This window comes from Culex pipiens, chromosome 3 (assembly GCF_016801865.2).
Source record: "Culex pipiens pallens isolate TS chromosome 3, TS_CPP_V2, whole genome shotgun sequence".
Taxonomy (NCBI): Eukaryota; Metazoa; Arthropoda; class Insecta; order Diptera; family Culicidae; genus Culex; species Culex pipiens.
The window spans coordinates 165,428,187-165,452,323 of NC_068939.1; the positions used below are offsets into that span (position 1 = coordinate 165,428,187).

Below are 24,137 nucleotides of genomic sequence, written 5' to 3' on the forward strand. Positions count from 1 at the left end.
ATGATCCATGTCTGTACTTCCACGAACCAAGTGTAGTAATTAGTTTTATGTGTTTCTTTCATTTCCTCATCAACACAGAGCAATCATCGCCTGGTTGGCCGTCCAAAAAGCGCGTAAATCTCCACCGCCGTCGCCGCCGCATCAAATTTATGCTCATCACTGCGGCGCAAACTAACAAAGAAACCCGCGAGGAAACCCGAAACCACCACCATCCAAGCAACCCGGCGCGCGAGAAGGATGTCGCTACTATGGGAGTGAACTTCGAGGTGGATCGACACCAGTCCCAACTCGTTCCGGTAGCGTTCAGCACGCGGATCTTACGGCGGCTACTGCTGCAACTGGATCTGCCCGAAAGTGGCCACGCAGCCTGCTTTGACAGCGCGAAATCGGACGCCGTAATTGCGCCGTAGAAGCTTCTTTAACGCGAAGTTGCACAACTCTAGAACACGTGCAAAGCACAGTCAAAAGGGCGAGTTCAGATGATCTAGTTGGCGTGCGGCTTGGCTGGAGTTTCCTGCGACTGTTGCGATCGTCCCGATTACAGGGTGCACCTTAAAAAAAAAACGCAACAAGAATATGACAGGAAGTTCGCAATCGGGAATATTTAAATCGATTCCGAGCAGCAGCAGCAGCAAATTAGCGCTCCGTCGAAGTCAGTGATTAATCGCAGCCGTGCCTGGCAAGTGATGAATGTCCGGTGATGTGAATTAATTACAAGTGAGCTTCGTGCGTGATAACTTACTCTCCTCCCTCCAAGTGATACACACTCCTCCTCTCATTTGCACTACATTAAGCAACATCTACAAAAAAGAAAAAAAAACGCGGAATAATTGTGAAAAATATTTATATTTATTTGCCTGGCTAAATGATACTTACAATACCGGAGTGAGCAGCCCCGTCCAGCACGCCTGCTACGATCGGCTCCCCACATTCCGTGCTCGACGGAACTCGGGAGTGGACGTGTCTTCCTTGAGAAAAAAAAAAGTGCCAAAATCCCTTCAACAAAAATTTCCCCGAAATCAACCAACTGTATAATTTATGTGATTAGTGTCAAAGAACCAGCGCTGTGATTTAGTGCGCGCGGACCGCAAGTCAGGATGACCCCGAAGGAGTGGCTCGCGCTGTTTGCCTTTTACGCGGCCTACCTGTTCTTTGGGGCGAGCGTGTTCTACCACAACGAGCATGCCCTCGAGACGGACCGGCGCGCCGACGAGCTGGCCGAGCGGATCGAGATGAATGGTAAGGAGGAGGGTGGGTCTGAGGGCTTGAGTGGATTTTTAGGGCATTGTGAAATATGAATTGTGAGAAATTTCTCTTTGAAAGTAAAAAAATAAAAAATATAAATTGCCATTCGTCCATCGCAAAAAGTTTTTTTTAAATATTATGTCATCGCCTTTTTCAAAAAATGTCGATTATCCGAAGGTTTGTGCACAGAATAACCCAGAGTGACCAGTAACGTCATTTTATTTTTTGGCTCCATAAGGTTTGCTGGTAGCAGGCGTGCGATGTACCTACCTGCGATGTACCACAAAGTTGAACCAAAAATCAGGAGGCAGTGCACAGTGGTTCAAAAGGCTGTTTTGACGAACTTAATTGATTAGAGCAAAAAGTAAGCATTTTTGTGCATCGACATGTTCTACAACTTTGTTCAGCGTTGTCATGGCCTACTTTTGATGAAATTTGTTTTTCAAAATACTCATCACAGTAGGCTATGGAATTTCTAACTTTTGACTGTTAAGAGATAGAGCTTTGGTGTCTTCGGCAAAGTTGTAGGGCTGAAAATTTCCACAAACTTTGTCGAAGACGCCAAAGCTCCAATACATCAAAATTTTCACAAGAGTCTGGCCTACACGCCTCGTGTGTCCGAATAAATCGCAAAAATGGCTTATGTGCCTTAAAAGTGTCCTAAATGCATTTAAATAGTCATCAAAAATAAAATAAATTGAAATGCTCAGAAATCTATGACCGTAAACCTTCGGACGAATGATTCACCCGACATTTTGTAGTGGAATAGTCATACTTGAAGCCTATTGTATGGGTTTTTGCCCAAATTTGCCCGAGGCTTTGTATACCGATCTCGAAAACTAGCTAAATTATCACGAAATCTTGCTATAACTCATCACATATAGCTCATATCAATTTGGCGTCTTCGACAAAGTTGTTTGTTTTGATATTACTGACAACTCTTCTGAACATTGTAATCGTCAAAAATCAAAGTTCAACATAGTTTTAGTAAAAAAACTGGGTTTCGGCAGGGATTTATGAAAAAGGTTCCAAAACTGGTATTCAACGCAAAGATAGAGCTTTGGCGTCTTCGACAAAGTTTGTGGAAATTTTCAGCCCTACAACTTTGCCGAAGACACTAAAGCTCTATCTCTTAACAGTCAAAAGTTAGAAATTCCATAGCCTACTGTGATGAGTATTTTGAAAAACAAATTTCATCAAAAGTAGGCCATGACAACGCTGAACAAAGTTGTAGAACATGTCGATGCACAAAAATGCTTACTTTTTGCTCTAATCAATTAAGTTCGTCAAAACAGCCTTTTGAACCACTGTGCAGTGGTGACTCTGTCTTACTCTGTGGTTTGTGGGAACTGCTTTTTTTTTTTACTTTCTCAATATAAACATAAAATTGGAGCCTAGCGACCCCATTTTAGTCAGATTTAAGCTGTTGGTTGTTTGTTACATTAAAAATCACATTCTCAACATTTCATCACCACCATTGGCGTCCAAAATTCTTGGATTTAAAAATTCTGAATCACCTCAGCGTAGTTTGGGGGTCATACTAAAGCTCGACAGTAAAAAATAAGAAAGAGATTTTTTTTTAATTCGATTATCCGAAGTAAATTTTCCGGGATCTCGGTTAATAGAGTATTTTTTTTCAAAATTTTCACAAATCTACGTATTTTCCAAAAAAAAAATACACATATTTAATGTTTTGGCCGTTTCGAATATTTTTCAAAGTTTATGTCGCCCCCTTCAAAATTGGTCCGAAAAATCAGGGGGCAAATAAAATATTTTTTCAAAAAACATCAAAATTTCAATGGAACTAGAAGTCTAATCAACTAAGAAGAATCTAAAATGCATTATTCTGCATTGATAATCATATTTAGCATGCTTGGGCTCGTTTAAAAATATTTTGAACTTTTATGAAATTACAATGTAAAGCGCAAAAACTTTTTTTTCTCGCAAAAATAAAATTTTCGTCAATACTTAGAAATCTTGGAAATGATTGCAAAACAACTGGATAGGTGTATAATGCCTTTAAAACACATTTTTTACTCAAATCTTGATACCGTGGCCTGTAATTTCAATTTTTCAACTTTTTTTTCTTTTTCAAAAAACTTAAAATCTGAGTGCATGTTAAAAATTAATTTACTATCAAACGTATTTGATGTTTCCATTTGATACCGGAATTTGAGTATATTTTTCAAAAATACGTAGTCTGATGATAATTTTGAGTATTTTCATAATAATGCAAATGCTTTACAAAACTGTTGAAAATTATCAATCATTTGAAATTCAAAAGAAATTTGATATAAAACGTAGTCTATCAATGTCGATATCTATGAGAAAATAGGTGGAGTTAAGAAAAGTTTTTTTTTATAAATTGTAGTTTATTTTAATATTTATTAATAAATTCAGATAATTTTAATACATTGCAAAAAGCTTAATAAATTTGATTTAACATGTATTGTATTCAACCAATTGAATGGAAAAGTTGATTTAAAAGCAAATTTTCATTTTTTACTCTCCTCAGTGTAATTTTTCGTTTATACTCAAGGGTCCTGATTGCTCAAAATCAACCACTCCATTCACGAGCACAAATAGCAGGCGACGCGATACTGCCCTGATGAATTCCTACCGTTTGTCACTCTCACACCATTCGCTCCCGAACACTCTCACTTCTACTCTTCTCTCTCTCTGATCGGCTCAGTCTCCGAACGGTTCAGACAGGCCGATCGTCTCCGATCACTCTGAACTGAAAACATTTTTTCTCTGATCCGCTGCGTTATACTCATTGATTAGGGTTGCCTAAAATCAATGTTATCAACTAAATTGTGCATTTATTTTGATTTCAAAACATTATAGACACCATTCAAAGAAACTTCAACCAAGAAAAAAAAAACAAATTGATGGCAAACTGAGGGCGTGAAGACAAAAAAACTGCCGCACTGGCATTTTGTGAGAATGGCTCTTCACTGAGTATGTTAGTGTGTGAGTGTCGTCGAGCGACGGAGTAGGCAAATATTTTCACGATGTATTTGTTCGCTGAGTGAGCAGTTCGGGCCACTCGCTGGATGCTTGCGAGTATCATTCGCTCATGAATGCTAGCGGGTTGGAATAGGCGACGAATGGATAGGCGATGAGTGAGTGGTTTCTGTTCATTGAACCGAAAATCAGGACCCTTGCTCCTCACGTTATATGTTACTTGTTCATCATAATTTCAATTAATTTTACAGAGATTTGAAAATAAAAAATACAGAACTGCTTTGCGTTATCTGTTATTGAAGTTTGGAATAAAGTTCTTTTAAATTACTTTTTTCATTTTTATTTTATAATAAAATTTTGCTGGTAATGTACAATCAATTATTTACCTTTCTTAGAATATTGCACTGAAAAATATATTCTAAAAATAATTGTAAATTTGCTAAGCAATATTTTTTTTATTGAAAATTGTCTTCAAAATGTTTGTTAAAATCTTGTGGAGCTTGAATACACAGAGAAGTAATTTGTGAATTGATTATTCAATTTTACGGCATTTCACGGTATTTTCTAAATTCCGGCTTCTGTGAAATCACGAGAAATCACTAGCCCTAGGCATATCAGACGGGAATCAATACTGAAATGCACATGAAATTACAGTGTTTCTCATGAACAGTATGATTAAAAAAAATATCCTAATTAAATCTAAATTTTATGAAAAGTTATTTAATAAGATAGTAAGGTTTATGACTATAAATACAATCTCAAATCTGTTGAAGCACCAATGAGCAATTTTTTAAAGGTAAACACTATATTACCTTTCTTGTAACATAAAAAACGATCATTTCAAAGATTTTTTTCATTATTTTTTTGCTCGAATTCTCCGACAAACACTGCGCGAGAAATATTTCAAAAGGGCAAGATAACATGTTTTAAGTGTAAATGGTAATGAGTTTTCTCAGCAATTTGAAAAATTTGGAAGATGATACTCACTGATTTTAGAATTAGAAAAAAAAAAGATTTTTTTTTAATTTTACATGAAATAAATTATCCCTCAAAAACGATATTTTTTTTTCAAAATTTCACAAAAATGATTTTTTTTTTACTGCAAATTAAAGTTAAATAAAGGTATAGATTTTTTTGAGTGTTTTTTTTTCAAAACTTTCTAAAAATCAATGATTTTGTCTACCCACACACACACACACACACTGGTTTTAAAATTAGAAAAAAAAGATTTTTTTGAAAAAATTTACATAGAAATAATGTATTCCTAAAAAACGATATTTTTTACAAAATTTCATAAAAAATACTTTTTTTACTGCAAATTAAGGGTGCACAGCAACCAAGGAAGTTGTTGTCTTCTTTTTTCAAAATTGTGAAACTTACGGACCCAATCCGGCCACAATTAACCACAATAAACCAACAAATTACATTTTACAAAATTAAAATTTGATTGTAAACATAGTTCAACTTTGTTCTAAATTGTCTCGAAGACAGTATTTTAGGGGATGAATAAAAAGTTATATCGAAAGTTCCCGTAGCTTTTAAGATACTAAAATGTCTGTAACAAAAATCTTGGTTTAAAAGCTCTGGTTGATGTGCTCCGTTAAAATTAAAAAAAGCTAAGGATTTTTTTCGAGTGTTTTTTTTTTTCAAAACTTTCTAAAAATCAAGGATTTTGTCCACCCACTGCAGAAAAAAATAAGAGTAAAGTTTGTCACAATTGGGTTCTTTTTGCAATACAAAGGGAATTAAAAAAAAATGTTTTTTTTTCGTGTACCCATTACTAGCTGATTAGAGCTATCTAAGCCCACTCTCACGCACACTTTCACACTGTTTATTTTGCTGGCCAATACAAAATTTAACCCCAATATTTTTCTATTAGGTACACGCAATACATGCGCATGTAGATAACTCTATAAGTCATGTTCATAAGATATAAAAATGCTGAAGACACCAAATCAATCCGAAAATCTCTACTCGAGATACAGATTTTTGAATATTTTTAAAGCACTTCATTTTTAAACCGTGACGAATCAGCTGCATCAGTAGAATAAACAAATACTTGTACAAAACTCTCATAAATCTATCGACCCACTATCATACCGATCATCGTGATCTATTGGCATCATATTGGCATTCGGTATGAATAATTCAAATTACTGTTTAACATTTGACACTGGCCCAATGCCAGAACTTACCGGCCGGCCGCCGGTTGATTAAAAATTCCAACCAAACGACAACCACTACAACTTTTTTTCGAAGCGCATGTCAATTTGCACCGGTGCAGGCGAATTTATGAATGCTTAATTGTCCACTCTACCTAGTGCTTGTTGGCACTAAAGAGAGAGAGGAAAAAAAGTGTTACACGCGAGAGAAGCGTTTTGATTGAGCATTTAGCGCGCGCAAAACATGCAATTCAGATGTGTTGTGCGACCATCCGGGGTTAAGGTGACAGTCTTGTCTGCTTAGTGACCTTGGGGAAAAGTATTGAAGTTTTGTATATTTTTGTAACAAGACGTAAAAAAATTAATTCAAATTTGAAGTTAAGCTCAAGGATTCATCAATTCTTGTAAATTAACCGACTAATTGCCACCAAATGCCACAAGGGTTGAAGGATAATTATAATGCGCCAACTAATACTTGTCTGGTTGGCTCAAGCACTATCTAAATGCAATGCAAAAATAGCCGCAGTTATTTAAATCTGGTGTGGGCTATTGAGCGAGGGGGTACCTAGTTGTTAGCGATTTTTTTTAATTGCCATAAATATATCTGCAGCAGTTTGCGTGCAGACTCGCCGTGCATATTCAGTGGCTTGTTTAATAGTGATTTGATTTGGTAATTTAGATAAATGGTGTGAGCAGAGATGACTTATGGGCAGCTGGTGTCAGCGATGTGGGCAGCGAGATTAATTTGAATGGAAATAGGGAAATTTAGTAGGCATTTATCTTGTTGTGATTGCAGAAACATGCCGATAAATCTAGAATATTGAAAATTTTCCAATCTATAATTGCTGATAGGTACTGCAAACTGATAATTAATATGCAAACAAAAATAAATCTTTACCCTGCATTGATCCTTATCCAAAATGATTCGGCAAAAAAGCCCATTTTAAAATATGCATTGCTAATTATTTGAGCCAAGGAACCTCCTGACAAAATTTTGGACCCCTTTTCAAATTTGTACACACTTTGTGAGAACAATTGTAGTAAAATTGCCTGAAATGATTTCCTGAGCACGAATTACTTAAAAAAAAGTTGCTAATCGATTATTTGTATAGAAACAATCAATAAGAATGCCTTTGTTTGTTATTTATAGCCAATAAATTCATCAAAGATTCTAACCAACCATCAATTTGCCAAATAAATCTTAAACCGGTTTCACATGCACCGGGTGAATCACTAACGACGTCAAAAGCCCAAAAATATCTAACTCACCGCCTGAAATGAGCCTCCAGACGGAATCAATGGAAGAAATTTACGTGCCAAAGCACGTGATTTTACTTTCAAGCCATCCTGCCTCCCACAAAAAAAAAAAACAAGAAATAATTCCACCACCGTCATCGCCATCATTTGGTGGGGTAAAACCACTCGAACAAGACCCACCTCGACTCCGAAATCGTAAACAAGTTGTGAAATATTCCAAAGAGAGGATAATGAGCCGCTGACATCGCGATTATTGGCCCAAACTGACATGAGGATGACCAGATCCGCCGACGTGGAACTTCCGGATCGCAAGGGGGTTATTTTTAGACATGTTTTTTTTTTTCATTTTGATAAATCACGACATTTAATTGGGGAGGGTGTGTGTGTTCGCGCGCGGAATCATCACAAAGGCTCCATTGAGGATTCGTTTGCAGCTGATTTAATCAGTTAATTACCTCTCTAACTGCGAGCATCCCGCGAGATCCCGGTAGAACCAGGCAGCAACCATTCAAACGTGCTAATTGTTATCGAAAAAAAGCCATCGCACAGTCAAGGTGAGAACCGCGCGCCGTCAATTTTCCGGCAAAACAATTTTCGCGTGAAAGATAATCGCTACAGAACAAGCAGGCGGCGACGACCTCCACCTGACAGCTGCAGCTGGGGCCTATCGCTGATATCGTCCCGTGTTTGTGCAAGTGCACGTAGCAACCGATAGTCAGAGCCTGCTACGTTTGTTCGTGACTTGGAACAATTTCTCCAGAGGAGTCTTCTTCTTCGTCTGCTTGTTCCACGTTTTGACGCCACCACTATTGTATTCTAAGCAACCGTACTTGGCGCTAATTGGTGCCCTTGACGGTACCGGTATGCACCCCTAATTGGTGTACTGTCATATGTGAGGTGTCACACGAATACTGCAAACTGGACCAGCATTCAGCTATGTATTGTAAACTGGAAAGACTTTGATCGTTTTAAACCAATTGGACAAAAATGGGAGAACAGCATGTAATTTCAACGGGAGCCAAATAATGTTGACATATCACTTTTTTGATGTTCAATTACAATTTATGGAAAGCGCGTTCACCTGAAATCAAAAAATAAATAATTTAAAAGAAAGTCAATTTTCTTTAAAAATTATTGACAAAAAATGATAAAACAGTGGAAATAGGAACATGTCTAACTTATGACAATTTCCCCTAAATTTAAAAACAAGAAATTTCTGAAAACAAATATTTTATTAGAAAAGGTACGACAAATGCAGAGCGTTGTCTTTTGCGGTTCTGTACATTGAAAATTTACTAAAATTGAAAATATTTTTTGACGAAAATGAACACGATGAAAATGATAATAAACGCAAGGAAATGCATTTTGAATTGTTTTTTAGATGATTGCTCTCAAAATCTCAGTGGAAATTTTGAAGCATTGGGGGTGGGTTAATACTTTATTTGTAAGCTTAGTAAAGGTACATTAGGGTGACAATAAAAAATCGTCATCAGGGATTTCCTCTGGCCCGATTCCTTATTTAAAAATAAGTAACTGTTAATTATGAGCCAAATCGGTTAAGGTTTAAGAACGAGTCCACGAACAGAGCATACTCCTTTGTATGGGACGTCGTTTGGACTTCATCAATCTGCCTGAAATTTTCAGGGGTTGTTTGTACATATAAAAATAGCATCTGGCCAAAATATGAGCACTCTAGGTCAACGGGAAGTGGGGCAAATCGGGACACAAAGTTTTAAGGTTCAAAAACGTCAAAAATATTTAAAAACCTATAACTTTGGCAAAATACAATTCAATTTCAAAATTCAAAATGCATCTAAAAGGGCTTATAAAATGAAACAAAATGCAGGGTGGAGCATCCCAATTGGTTAAATCTGAAGGGAGTTATTGGCATTTTAGTGAAAAATAGCATAATTTTCAAACTCAATTAAATAGTGTTCCATCCAGATATCAACTCGGATCGACCTGCAGCTTGTAGGGGACATCTGGGACTACCATCTGAGACTGATAACGCTTTGGGTAAGGCAGTTTAACATATTAAATAGACACTTTTACTTTTAGTGAATTTTTTGGTTGTAAATTTTTGCTCGAGGGACCCCTTAGATCCCATTTTCCGGTGATAATTTTATCATATTCGTATTCCTGAGACAATTTCACAATAGAAACATGTATAAAAATTTATATTTTCATCCATTTTAACCCTTTAAAAAATGAAAGTTAAAAAAAATATGAAGCTGCTTTTTTCAGGTGTCATCTAGTATCCTTGGAAACGAGCTTGATTTTCAATAAATGTGAATCGAAGATTTTTTTTTAACAGATGAAAATAAACGTTTTTATGCATGTTTCTATTGTGGATTTGTCTCAGAAACACGAATATGATAAAATTATCCCCAGAAAATGAGATCTAAGGGGTCCCCCGAGCAAAAATTTACAACCATAAAATTCACTAAAAGTAAAAGTGTCTTTTTAATATCTCAGATGGTAGTCCCAGATGTCCCCTACAAGCTGCAGATCGAACCGAGTTGATATCTGGATGGAACACTTTTTTATTTGAGTTTGAGAATTATGCAATTTTTTCACTAAAATGCCAATAACTCCCTTTAGATTTAACCAATTGGGATGCTTTCCCCTGCATTTTGTTGCATTTTTTAAGCCCTTTTAGATGCGTTTTGAAATTTTAAATAAAATATAATTTTGCTCAAGTTATAGCCTTTTACAGATTTTTGACGTTTTTGAACCTTCAAACTTTGTGTCCCGATTTGCCCCACTTCCCGTTGACCTAGAGTGCTCATATTTTGGCCAGATGCTAGTTTTATATGTAAAAAAAACCCCTGAAAATTTCAGGCAGATTGGTGAGGTCGAAGCGAGATGGGTATGCTTTGCTCGTGGACTCGCTCTTAAGGGTCGCTATAGCAGTGGTTTTCAACCTTTATTGATCCATTCCCCCCTTGACTGAATTTCAGGATGATTATTTAATGGAATGCAAAAGCTCACGAAAAATCTTTGTTTAATAATCTTTTTATAAATGTTTCTGTATGTTGCAATATTGCAAAGACAAACAGTTTTATTTTTTATCAATCATAGACAGAAATCATGACTGTTATTTTATTTAAAGTAAAAGACAAAAAAAGACGTCAAATGATTCAAATAATATTTGATGATCGATTATTTTTCAAAGTAATAGAATTTTGCTCAAAAAGATGCGAAAACTCCCAGGAATTAATGTAAATAATGTTCGCAAAAAAACGAATCAACGCAAAACTTAACGAATATATTTTATCACAAGCTTCTCAGTTTAAAAAAATACCTACACCTAACAAAATCAAAACAAATTTGACATAAAATAAAAATATTTTCAAAAACTTCTCATTTTGAAAGGAAATGAAAATTAGCTTGAATTTATTAAAAAAATAGAAGTAAAGCTAATTTTTGAAATTTATTACGAAAAAAAAAATGCTCATGTTCAAAATAATGTGAAAATCCACAAAAAAATATTTATGAAATTCCATATTTCAAAAATTGCTCATGTTTGAGAGAACAATTTCACGGAGTTTTCTATTGTATTCAATAAACTTTTTTAAATTTTAATTTTGTCAAAGATATTTTGAAACACCTGCAAAGATGAAATCTAAAAAAATAAAAATTGCTGTTCTATCTTATCAAAGAAATTCACAAATATTTCAAATATATTGTGAGCTTTAAAGGTTATCAAAATACAAACAAAGATTTATATTTTTTACAAAAACGCATTGGATTTCTATTACATCGTCATTCCTTCCCAAGAAATGCCAAATTCCCCCCCAGGGGGGAATTCCTCACCGGTTGAAAAACACTGGACTATCCGAAGTTTCAATTATCCGAAGTTTGATTATCCAAAGGTTTATATGGGACTTCGGATAATCGAATCATGAACATTTCTTTCGTATTTATTACGTTTTTCTTGCATTTGACATCAAATTCGAGTTCTGTGACCCCCTTTTAGTCAATTTAAAATTATTAAATTACAAAATGCATTTTATTTTCAATATTTCATCAACGGCATTTAGACCGCCATCTTGGATTTAAAAAATCTTAATCACTTCAGCATAGTTTGACGTTCTTACTCGACAATAAAAAATAAGACAATTGATTCTATTCAATATCCGAAGATTCGATTATGCGAAGTGATTTTTTTTCCAAGCTCTTCGAATAAAATACTGTAATTGCAAATTGAATTTTTGAAATAAAAATCCTGGGACAAACCTCACTAGTAGGAAAGTATTGCAAAAATAAATTGGAAATATCAATGTCACTCCAGTGTACGGTAGTTAAAATGCAATTTCAATAATTGAAGTGCAGTGAAAAATGATGAAAAAATATGAATGCATATATTTGAAAACCAGAAGTTTAGTGACTTATTAAATCCTCATTATTTTTAAATTGACAGCGGCTTTTACGTTTGGTCACAAATCTTCTGTATGTTAAGAAATTTGTTCAGCAGTAAAAAATTGTGGCCATCCAAAACAAAATTTGCCGCACTTAAAATCCTCAACGTTAGATTTCTAGACAATTTCACCATTACTACCCCAGCAAAAGTTAACAAACCTATCAATATTCGTCACTAAACGCCCACATAACGGGGGCATTTCACAGCTAGGTGCGTACTGGTAATTAAATATTAAAACCGATAAACAAACCAATTGTCACCCTCATAATTGACACGAGGTGGTTTCCGTGGAAACTCCATGCGCCTCCCGAGATCAAGGCAACCCAGTTCAAATAGGGCGCGAAATTGCACTCCAGACAAATTCCCAGCTAGTTACGTCTTTTCTTTATTCTGTTGAAGATTCCTTCACAGCTTGCTGCGACCTAGAATCGATCACTTCCAAGGAACTTCTGGACGTGTTTGTTCGAAGTAATCTTGGTTTATTGTCACGCTAGCTTAAGCGAGGTGAAATTTCTTCACGTTCCACGGTTGAGGAAAAAAAACAACAACACAAACTAATTAAAAATTGTAGATAAAATTTTGCTCGCCCTGTTAAACGTTTTCCGATTTGTCGCGCACCCTCGTATGATGTGACTATAGCACCGCCAATTTATGATTTAGAACATTGTTAACAGCAGTAACAACAAAAGTCGACAAACTGTTTGCTAGTTAGTACCAGAAACAGGTGCCCCCTTCACGCGGAGGCTTGCCATTGCATGTATACAATAAATAATAAAATCGATGCGCGTGCGACTTGCCTGCTTGCTTTAGTTGCATACTAATGAAGAGACGAGTGCAAGAATTTGCTTATAATGAAGGAATTAAAGCGAGCTGTGGGGTGACCAGCCATCATTGATATAAATTTTATTTTATAAAAAATAAGCAGATTTATCGAAAAGAATTGTAAATGTCAGATTAAAAAAAGACATTTACCAAAAAATATTCTGGTCACCCTAGCAACCCCATTGAAAAATTCTCACCGGAGCTTGCTGAGATTGCACTCTGCTTTGCATGCAACTTTTTTTTGCAGCCCCCTCGGTCTGCTACTGCGATTCGATTACGATCCTTGTGCGACGCGAATGATTGATGATTTTCGATGGGTGACTTGGATTTTTTAAATTGCCTGGGAGGATCGCCCCCGACGATGACTATTACGTGATTCAGTGCAACGAGCTCCTAAAAATAACTCCCGTTAACGGGTTCGTTAATCCTTTCGAATAAAATGAGTTTAATTCGATAAAGTTGAGGTTGGAATTTCAAAAATATTTTCATATTTTGACTTTCTTTTTAATTTAATGACTAGAAGTATAAGGAAAAAACTATCATTGAAAACAGAGCAGTTCTCTACGAAATCGGTATTTTTTTTAGAATTTATATTTTTGTATTTTTTAATCCGACTGAAACTTTTTTGGTGCTTTCGGTATGCCCAAAGAAGCCATTTTGCATCATTAGTTTGTCCATATAATTTTCCATACAAAAATGATGTATGAAAATTCAAAAATCTGTATCTTTTGACGGAAAATTTTGATCGATTTGGTGTCTTCGGCAAAGTTGTAGGTTTGGATAAGGAATACACTAAAAAAATGATTTGCAAAAAAACACATTTTTTTTATTATTTTTTATTTTTTGATATGTTTTAGGGAACATCAAATGCCAACTTTTCAAAAAATTCCAGGTTGTGCAAAAAATCTTTGACCGAGTAATGATTTTTTAATCAATACTGATTTTTATAAAAAATGGAAATATTGGTCGCAAAAAAAAATCAACTTCATTCTTCGATATAAAATCAAATTTGCAATCAAAAAGTACTTAAATGAAAAACTGTGACTATTTTCAAAAAAGTTACCTAAAAATGTCTATAACTTGAAAACGGTGCACTTCATCAAAATTTCACTAACGTACTTATTGATTACAATTTGATTTTACATCAAAAAATGACGTTGAAATTTTTTTGCGACCAATAGTTCGATTTTAAGAAAAAATCAGTATTGATTAACCCTCTACAACCTAACCCCGCCTTTAGACGGGCTTCGATCTGAAAAATCGCCAAAAATCCATTTTTCAACCAATTTTTAATCTTTAAAATGCATTGGAAAGAAGAACTCTTGAAATTTTAGAAAATTTTAGGGTTGGAAGTTTTACTTGTTTTATGTGACTTTGCCAATGTTTTTAAAAATGTATTTTTTTTAGGGGTCAACTTTGGCTGTGTTTTTTACTAACATTTCCTATATTTTAAGTAAAAATAAGTATGCAGTAATTTTTGTAGTGTCCCAGACTATGCCTCTACGCATTTGTTTACAATATAAATGATAATGGTGCCATTCTATAGCAGAAAAAGTGAAAAACAAGTAAAAAATTGAAAAAGTGACTGTAAAAACATGAAAAAATTAGATAGGCAAAATGTAATGATAGGAGGTGTTAGAATAGGCCAAATACTACCAAAAACAAACATAAACTAAACAAGATAAATGAAAATTAAAATACTAAAAATAAAACAAGAAAAACATAAAACAAGAGAAGTGAAGTTTATCGTAGAACAAAAGTTGCTCAAAATGACCTCCTGAACACGGGAAAAATAAAAATTTTCGAAAAAATTTTTTGGGCAGTAGAGGGTTTAAAAATCATTTTTTGCACAAGTTGGCATTTTATGTGCCATAAAACATATCAAAAAATTACAAAAAAAAAATAAAAATAGTGTTTTTTTACAAATCATGTTTTAGTGACGAAAAGTTAAATAAAAAATCACCAAAATTTTTTAACAGTGTATTATTTTTTAGTATGATCCTTATTAATACCTACAACTTTGCCGAAGACACCAAATCGATCAAAAATTCCTTCAAAAGATACACATTTTTGAATTTTCATACATCATTTTTGTACGGAAAGCTGCCAAATTTGTACGGAAAATTATATGGACAAACCAATGAAGGCACCAAAAAAGTTTCAGTCGGATTAAAAATACAAAAAAATCGAATGACCGAAATTTGAGAGAACTGCTCAACAACCACAAAATATTAAGAGCATATTCGAGTTGCTAAACATCAAATTTCCCAAATCCACCGACATCACCGACTTTTAGCACCTTGTTGTCCATAATTAACACCGTCCAGGTAATCATCACATTATTGATCTTGTCACGGAACAAGTCCGATCAAAATAACACGATCCGTTGCCCTCTCTCTATCTCTCTCATTATTTCCCACCCATTCAATTTACACCTCCTTCCGGCTCTCGCCATCCAAGCAAGCTTTCCTCTTCACAATCAACGCGAGAGGAGAAGCTTTCGCGAGAGAGACTCTCTCGCGCTCTTTAATCACAGCATGCTGTGCAGTCTACCGTACGGCGAAAACTTTTTTTCAAAAATTAACAAGCTGTGTTCTCTTTCGCCCTTTAGAACTGCTCACCAAGTACCTGGCCCCGCACGACCGCGAAATCCAGGGCGAACTCCTGGTCCGGCTGAGCGAGTACTGCGACAAAAAGGTGACCAACTACACGCTGGACGAGTACGTCGAGCCGTACACGTGGAACTTTTACCACTCGTTTTACTTTGCGTTCATCGTGTGCTCCACGATCGGTGAGTTATTAGCTTAACAAGATGCGTTTTAAATGACTCGAAGATGCTTTTTGGTTTAAGGTTATGGCAACATCTCACCGAACAACACCTTCGGGCGGATCTTCATGATCTTCTACGCGCTGATTGGCCTTCCGGTGAACGGGTTCTTCTTCGCCTACTTGGGTGATTTGTACGGGAAAACTGTAGGTTTTTTTTACAACTCAAGTTCTTGCAATTTAACAAGCTGTGTTCCCTCTGCAGTACATCCGGCTGTACCGGCGGTACAAGGCGTACAAGCTGTCCGCCAACTCGCACTACGTGCCGCGCAAGTTCAACTTTATCGGACAGATCGTGCTGTACCTGATACCGGGCATCGTGATCTTCATCTTCGTGCCGGCCTGCATCTTCAAGTACTTTGAAAAGTGGCCGTACGACGTGGCCGTGTACTACGCGTTTGTGACGCTGACGACGATCGGGTTCGGGGACTACACGACCACGTTCGAAAAGTCCCAGGAGTGGGAGTTTGGGCTGGCGTTCACGTTCTACCAGGTGTTTATCATACTGTGGTTCTTCGCGGGCGTCGGTTACGTGTTTATGGTGCTGGGGTTCATCGCAAAGTAAGGATTATTGGGGGGGATGGCGGGAACACGTCTTGATAATGATGAGATGATCGTTTTTTTGTAGGGGACTTGCCCACAAGAAGGTTCAACGGTTGGAGAAGCTGCTGGCGGTGAACGTGAAGGAGACTCAGCAGCGCGTCTGGAACGGCGTTACCAAAGATATCAGCTACCTGAGGAAGATCCTGAACGAGGTTTACATGCTGAAGTTCAAGGTATGTTTTTCGCTAACGATATCGTTAGCTCAATAGTTAGCGATAGTTCGATACTGTCCAGTTCGAATTTCCGAAGGCATTGGAAAAATTTCACTTTGGATAATCGAATCGGAAAAAAATATTTATTTTTGATTGTCGAGCTTAAGTACGACCTATAAACTTCTTTAAAGTGATTTAGAATTTTCAAACTCAAGATGGCGGCCAAAATGGCCGTGATGAAAAATTGAGAAAATGCATTTGGTAACTTAATAGGCAATCAACCATTCAAATTTGACTAGAATGGGGTCGTACAACTCGAATTTGATGTTAAAAATAATAAAATAAATAAACACGGAAATGTTGTTGTTGTTCGTGATTCAATTATTCGAAGCCCATACAAACCTTCGGATAATCGAAAATTCGGATAATCGAGTTTGGACTGTAGTTCTTTTTTCGCCGGGACGATAACGATTTTTTTGTAAGATACTAAAATTTTCACAAAATGTCGTAGTTTTTTGAAAATAAAAAAAATCATAATTTGCAAACCAAATATTGAACGCGTTTTCACATTATTAGATTTTTTTTGAATTTAGATTTTTTGAATTTTCAACATGTTATATTTCGTTCAAAATTTGAATATTTTACCAAAAACAAAACTATAATTAGGTGACAATACATGCAAAATGTAGCTTCGTTTCATACTCATATTGCAAACTATACAAATTCTGGTGTTTAAAAAAAATGCGATAATTTGTGAAAGTTAAGTATTTTACAAAACACTTGAATAAACTGAGAAAGCATTAAATATTTATATTATTTGATACCAATATTTCGAATTAAGTATTTTTGAGTATTTTCGCAAAAAAAAACGTATTGTTTAAGCAAATTTGAATATTTTACACAATAATATTTAATAAAGCCATTTTGCAAATAATATATTTTTTTAGTATTTTTGAAAAATACGGAATTTTGTGATTTTAGTCTTTTATTATTAAAAAAAAACGCTAAAGAAGTAAAAATGCAAAAAAAAAATTGAAAAAAAAATGTTTGATTTACAATTGTTTAATTTAAGAAGGTTTTTTGTTGTGTTGAAAGAGAATTCTGATTCTTGTTGTCGTTGAAAGTGAATTTCGATGAAAATTCATTAAATCGTTCGAATCTGCCAAGAAGCAGGAAGTGAGTGAAAAGTAAGTGGAAGGGCTTGACCTAGCTGGAGCCGTTCCCAGAGCGGAACTGATCATGGATGCCAAGGCGGATAAATGAACATCAAAACCATTTATGGAGGATGCTGTTTCAAGAAACTGTGAAAGAGTCTGGATATGAAATTCGGTGATATTTGTATTTTTATTATTATTTATTGTTCAAATGTACCCCGAACAACTTTCTGTTGTATGCAAAAAGTTCACATTATCTTGTTGAAAAGATTCTTCTACAGATTCAACACCAGCGAAGCATCCGGATATATTTGATATTCGGTGCTAAGGAACACTTCCACTTCATCCGATCGGCCTGTTTTTTGTCAAGAACTGGTCTAACGATCAGGACCCCACCTGGCTGTGTCTTTTGAAGATTTGCTTGGTGAAAGCTTTCCATCATTATTTGCTATTTGACTATATTCCCCTTTATTATAATATAATATTATAAATTCAATAACCCTCCTACCCCTTTCCCACTTTCCCATTCCCCAATCCCTATTTCCCAGACCCCATTTTCCTCATTTCCACTTCCCCCCTAAAAATATAAACAATTGCCAATTTACACTAACACACCACACCCAAATTATTCGGAGCGTTTGGTACGGTATGTCCACGCATCCTTCCTCCCCTGTTGATTCTGTGAAATGTGGTCCGTTCACAGAATCTGTCTCTGCGGTTAATGCAACGCAGTAGGCCTGGCCGCTTTAATTTTTGCTATACATTTTCGGGGTAACTCGGATGTACTGCAATTATTAATATTGACAAGAAAGAACTTGGGCCGTAATCAAACCACAGGTTCTTCCAGGATGCTTTCTTCGGACTGGCTGCGCTTGTGTTCGATTAGATTAGATTAGATTTAGATTATAAAAATTGTTTGATACACAAATTGCAAATTATGTAAATTTGAGTACATATTTTGAAAAAATACGATATTTTGTTGAAATTTGAGTATTTTACAAAATAAAAATATAATCAAGTAAAAATGCATACAGAATTTTACTTATTTTGATAGCCGTATTGCGAATAATGCAAATTTGAGTATTTTCAAAAAAATATGTTATTTCGAGAAAAAAAAATTGTACTTTACAAAAAAAAACTCTAATGAATTTTCGTTTTGCTAGAGTTTTGTTTGTTAAATACTACAGTGGACTCTCTCCTTGTCGATATTGAAGGGACCGTCGAGAACGGGAGTTATCAAATTATAGAACGAAAAATCAAAGCAATCTATTTGAAGGGACTGAAAGATTTATTGACAGCTGGAGCAATATTGATATCGAGAAGATCGACAGCCAGAGAGTCCACTGTATATTGCAATTTTATTTTCGCAAAAAAACGTATTTTATGAAAAATTGAACATTTTACAAAATAATATTTGATAAAGCGAAAATGCATACCAAGTATCGCTTCATTTAATACTTATATTGCGAATTATAAAAATTTATGTATTTTTTTTGCCAAAAACGGTGTTTTATGAACATTTCAGTATCTTTAAAAAAAAATAAAGCTTAAATGCATACAAAATTTTGCTTCGTTTCATATTTTCCAAAAAATACGATATTTTGTGAAAATTTTAGTATTTTACAGTAAAAAAAGTCTAGAGAAGTGCATTAAAAATTGTCTTTTACACAAATTGCAAATTATGAAATTTTCAGTTGATTTTCAGTACATATTTTCAAAAAAATACGTTATTATGTTGAAATTTTAGTATTTTACTAATTAATTAAGTATAATTAATTAAGTGAAAATGCATACAAAATTGCTATATTCCGAAATATGCAAAGTATTTTCGAAAAAATATGCAATTTTGAGAAAAAAAATGTATTTTACAAAAAAAAAACTCTAACAAAGTGAAAATGCATTCAAAAATGTCGCTACATTTTATACCCATATTGCAAATTATGAAATTTTGAGTATTCCCAAAAATACGCTATTTTGTGAAAAGTCGAGTAATTTACTTTTTTTTATACACAATTTTGCTTCGTTTGACACCCATGATGCGAATTATTAATAGTTTTAGTTTTTTTTTGCGAAAAAACGGCTTTTTTGAAAATTTCAGTAGTTTTATAAAAAAAACTTAAATGCATACACAATTTTGCTTCGTTTGATGCCCATATTGCAAATAATATTTTTTTAGCATTTTCGAAATAAATACGGTATTTTGAGAAAATTTTAGCATTTTACAATAAAAAAAAACGCTGAAGAAGTGAAAATTTGAGTACATATTTTGAAAAAATACGTTATTTTGCTGAAATTTGAGAATTTTATAAAATAAAAAATATAATTAAGTGAAATTGCATTCAGCATTTTGCTTCTTTTAATAGCCATATTGCGAATTATGCAAATTCGAGTGTTTTCGAAAAAATACGTTATTTTGAGAAGAAATAAGTAGGTATTTGACAAAAATCTCTAATAAAGTGAAAATGCAATAAAAAATGTCGTTACATTTTATACCCATATTGCAAATTATAAAAATTTGAGTTTTTTTTAAATACGCAATTTTGTGAAAATTCGAGTAATTTACATGTTTTTATACACAATTTTGCTTCATTTGATGTTCATAGAGCAAATAATATTTTTTGAGTACTTTCGAAAAAAATACGGCATTTTGTGAAAATTTTAGTATTTTACAGTAAAAAAAAAACTAAAGAAGTGAAGTGCAATTTTTATATGTTTGATACACAAATTGCAAATTATGAAAATTTCAGTACATATTTTCAAATAATGCGATATTTTGTTGAAATTTGAGTATTTTACTAAATACAAATATAATTAAGTGAAAATGCATGCATAATTTTGCTTCTTTTGATAGCCATATTGTGAATTATGCAAATTTGAGTATTTTCGAAAAATACGTTATTTTGGGAGAAAAATGTATTTTCCAAAAAAAAACTCTAAAAGAGGAAAAATGCATTCAAAAATTTTGCTACATTTCATACCCATATGGTAAATTATGAAAATTTTAGTATTCTCAAAAAACACGCTATTTTGTGAAAATTTGAGTAAATTAATTTTTTTTTGATAATTCATACACAATTTTGCTTCGTTTGAAACCCATATTGCGAACTATGAAAAATTGAGTATTTAAGTATTTTTTGAGTATTTATACTTTAATACTAACTATTCTATCAAAAAACACATTCTTAGTGAAAGCTTTGAAAATTTAACATGATCGTCCCGACGATAACGATAACCATGATCGTTACACGCTAATTTTAAAGATTATCAAACTTAGTTTTTATGAAGATATAATCTCAAAGTCTACAACCCTGATCATTCCAGCCCGTGTACCAAGAACCCGAGGATCGTCTAGCCTCTAGTCTGCACATAACCCGCTCGGACTCGTGTCCGGAGTTGTCGATGTACCGCGAGCAGGACGTTGACCCGATCGGGCTCGATCGCAAGCGAGCTTGCTCGATGATCACGATGGACGACGCAGGACCCAATCGTCGCACCAAATCTACGGCCAGCATTCCGGGATCGCTGGGTCGTCGCCTGTCGGACAGTGACCTGAACCGGATCAACCGCGAGAAGACGTTCGGAGTTCAGGCGTTGGTACAGCCTGCGGAACTGCTGGCGCGGGTCGTTACGGCGCTGGGTAATATCTCTACCATTGAGGAGGACGGGCAGAGTATTTTGGAGAGGGCGTCGCTCACAGCCGGGATCAACTGCTTCTCGGACTCGCAGATCCTGGCCAGCGAGCGGACCTGGTCCGGCTGGTCGATGGTGGGCTCGGACAAAAGTAGCTACCTGGCGCCACCGCCGATGGGTCGACCGCGGGCGTCCTCGGACATTGGACTGCATCCGCATCACGCCAGTGGGGTAAGATTGAGGTTAGTTTCGAGAATCTTTCAGGGTTTAACGTCTTCTTTTCTTTGTAGAATCCCAACGACTGGACGTGGAGTGGCGGAGACAACGTACAAATCAAAGAAATGCTTAAGATTCGTCAGAAGGACAAAAAGTCCCGTGACGAGCTACGACGGGCAGCTATCACCAACAGCAAGCAGCAGTTTGGATCTAATCAGAGCTTCCCTTCGGTTCCAGACGATCGGCAATCGCCGGTATCCACGACGAACCGAAGTCTTCTCCAGAGGTTGAACCCCTTCCGGAAGCGGTCTTCCGCTTCGGACGGAAAACGCAACTCTATCTACGACCTGGAGGCACCACGTCCTCTGGACAGCTACCTGGCCAAGACGGCCAACGGTCGAGCCTCAACCATGAGTCTCTCCGCGCAGCACTACCTAACCCGGACCTCCGCCGGAAGAGGCAGCCTCCTGTCCATCCCAGCGACCGACGAGCACGTGCTGGAGACCACCACGATCGGTGACCTCATCCGAGCCCTTGAACTCGTCCACACCCAAGCCGTCACCGAACCCCGAGCCGATGATTCCCCCAAGCGCAAGGTCGGAACGGCCACCCCACCCCGAATGCCCTCGGTCATGACCCTGTTCTCCGACGTCGGTCCCCGCCGCGGTTCCCTCAAACCCCCGCTCACCACCTCCTACAGCAACCCCCTCCAATACCGCTCCCAAAACCCCCCGCCCTACAGTGCGGCCACCGCCTACCCACCCTCCCCCAAACCCATCCGGCGACGCTTCAGCGTCCGCCCCTCCAACCTCGCCTACCCTCCCGGCCAGTGTCCCCGCCGCTCCGGCAGCATATCCCTCGACACGCCCCTCAACTCGTCCTCCTCCTCCCTGACCGTCCCCACAACCACCCTGCAGCGCCGACTGTCAACCCGCCCGAGCCCCCTCGCCCACCAGAACCAAAACCTCCTAACCGTCCCGGCCAACAAACCGCCCTGGCGGCCAACCCTGCTACGGTCCGACTCGGAACGCGTCTCGCTGCAAAGAACGACGATGCCCCGAAATCGTCACAGTAGCCTGTGCCAGATGGACAACCAAAACAATAACAGCGGAGGGGGTGGCGGCGCCAGTTGATGACCAGGCGGCGCGAAACAAAACAGTAACCAATCAGTATTGCCTTCAAGTAGAGAATAGGATAAACGTTAATAGCAAAAACAAGTGTAACAGAAATCTAGTAGTGATCAGTGATAGCTAGTGCGTTTAGTTTGTAGGATTAACAAAACACAACAATAACACATTCCAGCCACATTCAGTCATTAGGTCGTGTAAGAGAGAGAAAGAGAGAGGCAAACGCATAGCATTATAGTACAATAATTGTGTGAGGATATACCATTCCAAATGGGGACACCATCAGCAGAACGCAGTTTTTAGGATAATTGCGCTTATTTATCAAACAAAAGTGACGATAGGCCATGTTGATTTAAGAAGGTAAGTCTAACTAGTTGATCGTTTGTTTTACTTGGTAGGTTAGGTTTAAATTTTACCAAATTATTACGATGATAGTACAGAAGAGTGCATTTTGGACATTCCAATTGAAGAGCTTTTACATTTTTGAAAGAAATCCTTTTCGCTTCCTTGCTTGACGAAGGAGTACACAATCATTCGAAAAATTACCCTCGTATCTCGAATATCGACAACGAGAGGGTCCACTGTATTGAAAATAAAGCAATTCTCTGAGATTTCGGTCATTCTATTTTTTTTTGTTTTTTTTTAATCCGTATGAAATTTTTTAGGTGCCTTTGGTATGCCTAAAGAAGCCATTTGCATCATTAGTTTGTCTATATAATTTTACATACAAATTTGGCAGCTAACCATACAAAAATTATTTATAAAAATTCAAAAAAAAGTATCCTTTGAAGGAATTTTTTGATCGATTTGATGTCTTGGGCAAAGTTATAGGTATGGATACGGACTACACTGAAAAAAATGAAACACATTAAAAAAATTAAAGTGATTTATAATTTTACTTTTTGTCACTATATTTTTTCATTTTCTGATATGTTTTAGGGAACATCAAATGCCAACTTTTCAGAAATTTCCAGAACGGGCAAAAAATCTTCGACCGAGTCACACATTTTTGAATCAATACAATTTTTTTTCAAAAAATCGAAATATTGGTCGCAAATTATTCGATCTTTTCAAAGGGCGTTATTTTGAAATGTTAGTCTTGATTTAAAAAATTTTGAAATTATTGTTTTCGAAAAGATCGAAAAAATTTCACAAATGTTTCATATTTTACTATTTAAAAAAGATACCTTAAAATGGTTATAAAATGAAAACGGTGAGTCATTTTTTTCAGTGTAGTCCTTATCCATACCTACAACTTTGCCGAAGACACCAAATCGATCAAAAAATTCCTTCAAAAGATACAGATTTTGAATTTTCATATGGGTAATTCACCGCCAACTCACACAGCAGTTGCCCCGACCCCTCTTCGATTTGCATGAAACTTTGTCCTAAGGGGTAACTTTAGTCCCTGATCACGAATCCGAGGATCGTTTTTTTGATATCTCGTAACGGAGGGGCGGTACGACAAGCGAAAAAAGAGGTGTTTTTTCAATTATTAGCAAATTATTGAAAAACACCTCTTTTTTGCATTTTCAAAATTGAAGGGGTCGTAC

General features: G+C 36.1%; 1 protein-coding gene across 1 annotated transcript; it reads left to right on the plus strand.

The window, feature by feature from the left end:
- Window positions 1-958: 958 nt before the first annotated feature.
- LOC120418864 (open rectifier potassium channel protein 1) lies at window positions 959-23,048 on the plus strand. Its single transcript, XM_039581401.1, has 7 exons — window positions 959-1,239; window positions 15,488-15,667; window positions 15,728-15,849; window positions 15,908-16,263; window positions 16,331-16,478; window positions 20,933-21,472; window positions 21,532-23,048. Exons 1-7 carry the CDS (start codon window positions 1,098-1,100, stop codon window positions 22,588-22,590), a joined length of 2,547 nt encoding a protein of 848 aa, XP_039437335.1. The 5' UTR covers window positions 959-1,097; the 3' UTR covers window positions 22,591-23,048.
- The last annotated feature ends 1,089 nt before the right edge of the window (window positions 23,049-24,137 follow it).